We start from the raw sequence: 7,504 nt of genomic DNA, 5'->3' as shown, positions 1-7,504 counted from the left end.
CTTCTTTCTTTGTTAAAATATTTCAGTTCTCGTTGTCATGAGGAGATTGGGATGGTCACTGTCCACTCTATAAGTCATATTCACTGCTATACCTCTATCACTAGGTGGGTTGGTAAAATTATATCTCATAGTTATCTGTTTCTATCCCTGACTACTCCTATAGGTCGTTTAGTGTGGAAACATTTGTGGATTGTTAAGTCGGTCCCCAGCTGTGCATCGGTCTTAGTCATGCATAGGTTTGGGTTTAACCATCTCAGCAGTGATTTGTGCATCTGTTGGATTATAAAAATCATGGTCCACCCTTCATCTACCACCGACTTGTCAACCAGAGGAGGTCGTGGTCACCGTAGAAGGAATGGGCAACACCACATAGCCAATTAGCCCTAGTCTCAACCTTCAAGAAACCATGGCTGTCAAACCACCTCTAGCCTCATACATGACGCAACTTAGGTTTTTGAAATTGGCACTCCAGAACAGGTCTATCAACTAATCTCAGGCTGGGAAGCAAAAATGAACCAATAGGCGATAGAATCAAATGTGGATTTGGGTGATTGGCAAGATTTGGCTCCAGACCCGGGTCGCTCCTATGGAAGATCCACCCAATATAAACAAAATTTTTACCTCTATTGGATAATGAAGAACCTCGTAGCCAAAGCCTTGGATGCCCCTCGAGATGAATGTATTCAAGAATTCCTGATGATGGATCCCTGTTGGGATTTGAAACGTTGACGAAAAATGGTTTTTACTGTGGGTTCTCTGATAACTAAGTCAAATGAATATGGATATGCTGAAATTGAAAAGGATCTGCAACAGTTCCAGTTTCAATTGTAGCAACAAAATGGACGACTTAGTTGCATTGAGAGACACATCCCATGCATTCCCCTGTTAGATCTTCCAAGTTCAAGTGTGAAGGATCCAACCCCAGTGGATTCTTCTGATGATTAGTGGATTATATGTTTCAATTTTGACTTATATTTTGCCATATGTAGTGTCTACAATTTCTAGTTTCAGACTTTAGATATTTAGCATATAGTAGGAAACAAGACATTTAGACATATATAACTTTGCTTGAGAGTCTCAAACTCTTTTAGTTTTAGATGATATATAATGTTGTTAGGTGCCCAACGGATCTGGTTTTCGGTTAGGGAGGTTCAAGCAACCTAATAATTTGATCTATGTATATAACTTTCTTTTTAAGAAAATTAATGAAAAATATCCTCCCAACCTTAAAAAAAATATTATTAAAAATATGACAAACAGTGCTACAACTCACTAGACCCAGCAATCTAATATGTCCATTTTTTCCTGAAACCTAATTAACTCTTCAACATGCAAAGGAGTAAATCAAAGAAGCCATAGGGCGAGTCATATTATACAGATTCCCTTTAAATGTGACCTGTCAGGTTATGGTTTTGCCAAAATATGTTAAATTTTTTTGAGCATGAATAACTAATTCTTACTTTACTTTTGGCAGAACCATGATCATCTCATCCTTATCTTACTTTTGGCAAAACTATGATCTGACAACTCACATATAAAGCGAGCCTATATAATATATAGGCGTTGCCAACCAGCATTGGGTACTAAGGTTGCCCAAAATATGGTGGTGGTTGTGGTTGTGCCATTGCAATATTTTGGTTCTGAGTTGGCCCTCTTGGATTCCTCACTTCAACTGTTAAAAGACAGTAAACTAAGGCACAGAGGACAGTTAGTATGGCAAACACTGCCCCTGCAGCAAAAACGCCCGGCGCTAAATAGGTACAAGAAATATTGCCCAACGAGTTAGTTATCGTTATATGTCGACCACTCAGAACAGCTCCAGCCACAAGTGTATTCATGGCCACTGTAAAGGTAATCCTGTAAAATCACAAATAATGAAGAATGAGTGAGAATTAGCCAGGGACAGAAGGACACTGCTCAGGACACTGGCCTGGAATTTAGAGTAATTTTATTAAAATAATAAATATATTTCATTAAATCTGGACCGGAATTTAGAGTAAATTTTTTTTTAAATAATAAATAACTATAAATATAATGTTATTTTTGAAATAGTAAAAATACTAAGAAGATTATTTGTAAATCAATTCCAAATTCCAAATATCAAAATTCCATTTTAGATAAAAACAAAAATACCAAGAAATGACAAGACAGTTGGTGGCAATTGTCTTCTTGCAGCTTGAGCGGTAGAGACCACCACAACAAACGCAACCAGGTGCAACATTTGCAATGAGTTGAGCCACTAAAAGCACCAACCCTGCAACTATTCCCAATGCCTCTGAAGGACTTGTGGGATATGAGCACATACCATTACCATCTACCCCGATATCGTCAGCCTGTTAAATAAAATGGTTATCACATAGACATGTAAAAGTTGGTTCATCAAAAACACACATTAATTAAATATGAAAGATTCCATAAATGTTTATCAACTCTTACCTAGGAAAATAAGATCATGTACAAATTACAAATTTAAAGAAAATGCATGCTTATTTAAAGAAAATGCATGCTTATTTACATCAGGATTCTATATATTACTCAATGGAGAAGAAGCAATACTAAAATTATGGAAATATTAATATTCTCAATTCAATTAATCATATTAACTTCAATAGGTTTTTCTTTGAAATTTGTGAGATACAGTAAATTTATTGAGTTTGGAGGTTTATTGTATAGTTTAGTAATCAGTCATAAAAGTTGAAATGTTTATGTTTGTTAAAATAAAAAAATTATTGAGCTTAGAGGTTCATTTTACAGCGAGTATGATGTGTAATGCTATCTTTTTGTCATCAATGTTGTTCATGTTCTACTATTTTTTTTTTTTGAGTCCACTCTACGACCTAGTATGATGTGTAACGATATCCAACTATAGTCTATCAAAGTTTAAATTTTGCTCATATCCCCAAAATACAAAAATTTAAAAATCTAAAAATAAAGAAAACTAAATAACTATACAAAACATTTAAATAATATCACCTCATAAAAAATTTGAAAGTGAAGAAATTGAATCCCTAAAAAATTTGAAAGTGAAGAAATTGAATCCCTCTCTGCTCATGTGAAATTATATTTAAGATGGATCTATACTAGCATTATTCAAAATTTATGTTAATCAATTTTTAAATTAGAGTTAAATAACATAATAATACTGGATATTATAATTGTTAAAATATAATTAATATATATTATTTTTTCATTTTTATATTAATTATAAATTTCTGAAATTTAATATACATGAATTAATTTAATTATTTAAATTAATTCATATCTATTCCATTTTCAAAATATTTAAAAATCTTTTTAAATTTATATTTTAACATTATTAAAAAAATATTTTTTAATTTTTTTATATTGATTGGAAATTTTTGAAATTTAATTAATAAAAAATATTTCAATTATTTAATTTTTTAACATTATTAAAAAATAAAATTAATTAATTATTTAATAAACATAAATAAATTTAACTATTTAACATGGATGAGTTCATATCCATTTAATTTTTTAAAATTTTAAAATCTTACGAAATATATATTTTAACATTATTAAAAATAAATACATATATATTTTTAAACGTAATAAATTCCTTTCAAATAAAATAGTGCAAACCCAACATTTATTTTCGATAGATTGAAAATAAATTTATATGAAACAACACTGTAATACAAGAGCAAGAGGGACAAAAGCAAGATTAAGGATCTGAGGACAAAAGTCTTCTTCGGAAAATCGAAAAAGAGCATGAACTGCAAGACAGGATTGATCTATTAATCTATTTTAATTTTAGTTAATTGAAAGTAGGAATAGTTTGTTAATCAAAACTGCGGATAATTTTCAACCCATAATCAGACATATTTACTATTTTATATTTTTATACATATATTTATCAAATGGGGAATGAATATATATATATATATGATTAATATTTATTAAGATTATTTCGATCTCAAAAAAAAGAAAGTCTAATTGTTATTCTTCAAAATCTTGTTTCTGTGATCAAGGAGTAGAGAAATAAGCATTCCAAGATTGTTATAGTTGGGTTGACTTAATAAGTCAAAAAGATTGGAAGTGTGACTGATAATAGGGAATTGAGAGTGGATGTGGGCAAGAGCCTGACAATCTAAAAAGGAATGCTTTTCATCTTCCACCTTTTTAGTATCACAAATATAAGGGAATGCTTTTCATTTTTGGCTTTATTATAACAAATCTGACAGGTTCTATTGTCCCATGAAATCTTTAAGTAGATTAACTCATAAATTTTTTATATATATAAATAAATTTAAATAATTAAAAATAAAACAAGTAAATTGAAAAAAATTAATTAAAAACTCGGTCACTTTTTTTTCATCTTTCTTTTTAGAAGCTGATTTTTCCAATTAATAGTAAGGTTTTAGTTATAGGTTTAATATTCAAATATAATATAATGAAGATAAGGAAAAAAATATACTTTTAATTTTATAAAATATAAATATCATAAAAAAAACTATTCGATTCCTACTTGCAAAAAAACAGGGTGATCGAGATCCCCTTCCCCTGGTTGCGCAAGCACGGAAAAATATAAAAAATAAGAAAAGTTAATGTATTATAAAGATATTATTAACTTTAAATTAAAAAATTCTGGAATCTTTTTACATCATATATATGGCTAAACTAATGGTAAGATAAATGTTTGATAAGTGCTAATATAAAAGTTTTTAGTATAATAATAAAAAATAAAAATAGTATTATTTTATTATGATACAAATGGTATAATAGATAATAAAATTTTATTATTAATTATAAATCATATTTCTATTAGAATAATTAAAAAAATATTTATATTTTAAAATAAACTCTATATATATATAAAAGTTTCCTCCAGTCCATAAATCCATAAATAAATAAAGAATAAAGAATATAGAATACAAAATTACTTTTATTAGCTAAAGAGAATTGAAAATTCTAACGAATATCTATAAACAAATTGAAAGTGAGAGGTTAACTTGATTAGTATCAATGGATCTTTCTGTCATCTCTGTGAAAATACAAACATGGAGGATGAAAATAACTTCTTCTTAGAGTGCCCAGCCTACAACCACATTAGATCTAAGTTTCAAAATCTTTGTTGCAACACTCACCTTCCTAGCCTTTTAGGATGTCAAAATTACAGTGAGCTAGGAAGGCTTCTCTCCAAACTTTTTGAGTATAAGAAAAAAATCTTAAATCAAATTAAATAATTCGTTTCTTTAGATCTGATAGACCAAAATTTGGTGTAGTGGACGTTAACCATCATCATCATCATAAATTAAAATTTAATTTAACTGTTTTAATTTCTTCAGAATTATGATTTCTTCAGAATTTTAATTTTTACTGGTTTTGTGACGAGATTAATATAGCTCAGAACCTACTCCAACCACGATTTCTTCAATTGAAAAAAAAAAACAAAATCTTCAAATAACTGTAAAGAAAAGATAGGAAAAAATTGTGATATGGGTTTGCTCACCTTGACACGCTTGACCTCTGCAACGACGCCCAACACAGCCGCAAGCAGCCCCAGGAATCCCACCACTAAGCTTATCACGAAGTGCAAAATCTCCATCGCGGATTCTAATCTCTCAATGATCGAAAAAACAATGATACACAGCACAGAAACTCGATGTTTGGTCTCTTAAACTCTGGTTCTTGCACTTGTATTGTATCACTCTAAACCTGTTACCTCCATTTATATATATTGATCATTGGGGAGGGGAGTCGAACGTTTGACATATGAAAGCTGGCAAGTTTGGAGTCTCCGCATCCTGGCATGCATCATGGCATGCACATTATGAGAACAGTTATCCCATCATTCTCGTTTCTTGTGTTTTCAGAATGATTGAATCTAGTGGGAGTTGACTTTAAATATATTTTTGAATCGAATTGTTTTGAGCGTGAGTTTTTTTGGATTTTTAGGGTGTCTGAATTAGTAGAAAAATTTGAGGTGCAATTTTGATTAGTGTTATTTAAACTGGTTTTTTTATTGTATATATAGATTCAGCATCCCTAAAATTTCCTAGGCACTTTGATTGTACAGGGATTACTTTTCAAGTTTGTGATTTCAAAAATTTCTCCCAAATTTTAAAGAAATTAAACTAAGAAAACCAACCAAAAAAAATTCCAAAAAAATTCACCAAAAACAACTCATATTTTGATTGTGATTTAAAAAATTTCTCCCAAATTTTAAAGAAATTAAACTAAGAAAACCAACCAAAAAAAATTCCAAAAAAATTCACCAAAAACAACTCATATTTTGATTGTGAATTAAGTAAAATTCCAGACTATTCTATATCTTTTTCCCCGTACATTGAATTAATTATTTCCATTTATTTTCATTATGACTGACTCCAACTTGTCTAAATCCAATAAATAATTTATGTCATGTTATTTAGAATTAAATTTTAATATATAATTAATTTCGATATTATTTTCAATCTATGTAATTGTAATGACCCTGGAAAATTTGTAAATATTTTATTACCACTGTAGGTGAAAACATTGGACAAGGATTGTTATTTTCCGTTTTAATTAATAACACTGTTAACTCTGAAAATTTGAGCATTAATCGAGTAATATCAAATATTGTAACTTCTCATTTGGAAGTTGTTTTCTTTTCTTTATTTAAAAGAAAGAAAAAGAAAAAAGTTGCCAGCAGAAGGGGAAAACCCTAACTACCTTCCCAGCGGTAAGAGGTGGGGAAAAAGGAAAAGACTGGGCTGTTGAGGAATAGACGGGGAAATGATGGAAAAATTATGCTAAGTCTGATGACCAGATAGCATGGGCACGAACGTGCAACAGGTTTGCTGAAGGCTGTGGTCTGGCAAACAGGCTTGAGACGAATCTCGGGAGGAAGACAAGCAGAAAACCAATGTTTACAAAGATCTGAAGGAGCAAGAGGAAGAAATACTGAACGTACCGGAACACAGGTAAGTACAATTTGTGTCACCCTTCTTCTGTAAGTTATTGAGTTGCTTAAGAGCTCCATGCAAAGTGGTCTGGTTTGATTCTGTTAAGTGGGTTCTGTTTTATGTAAATCTGGTTACATTCTGTGAGAGGCTTCCCATTTGGGAAACCCTGGTAATATTAGTGCAGGCAGAATGACTAAGAGTGTGGGGGTGAACGAATGGCACTCAGCCGAAAAACGCAGAGATCCCTTTAGTTACAAGAAGGCTATATACACTTGTTAAGACACCTGTGGCCATATGGACCAGGTGGAAAGACTTAGGAGAGATCTGGGGAACTCATGCTGTGGTGAACCGGGGAGGACCTAGCCATAAATTCATATCCATAGTTAAGCTGAAGACCGTTAGGGGGAAACTGGTAGTGTTTCTAGATAAATTTTAGAGCAAGTTGCAAAACTGTAAGTTTTAAATATAGTTATTTTCAACAATCATAATAATACTTTTCTTCCAGCAAAAGATTAGCGTATTCTGTTCGAACAATTGAAAGTAAACAAAAGAGACTGGAACATTTCTTTCACAACCAGGAAAGTGAAATTGTAGTA

General features: G+C 30.9%; 1 protein-coding gene across 1 annotated transcript; it reads right to left on the bottom strand.

Moving 5' to 3' along the window:
- Positions 1-1,583: 1,583 nt before the first annotated feature.
- LOC149252743 (protein VASCULATURE COMPLEXITY AND CONNECTIVITY-like) lies at positions 1,584-5,566 on the bottom strand. The gene is made up of 3 exons (XM_089454260.1): positions 5,471-5,566; positions 2,134-2,333; positions 1,584-1,857 (listed from the first exon to the last, which is right to left on the bottom strand). The coding sequence occupies exons 1-3, from the start codon at positions 5,564-5,566 to the stop codon at positions 1,584-1,586; spliced, it is 570 nt and encodes a 189-aa protein (XP_089310386.1).
- Positions 5,567-7,504: the final 1,938 nt, after the last annotated feature.

This window comes from Pinus tabuliformis, chromosome 7, assembly GCF_031772625.1.
Source record: "Pinus tabuliformis cultivar Carrire ecotype Pingquan chromosome 7, CPIR1, whole genome shotgun sequence".
Taxonomy (NCBI): domain Eukaryota; kingdom Viridiplantae; phylum Streptophyta; class Pinopsida; order Pinales; family Pinaceae; genus Pinus; species Pinus tabuliformis.
Note: the sequence above shows the minus strand (reverse complement) of the source record. Positions and strands in the feature narration are given on the sequence as shown.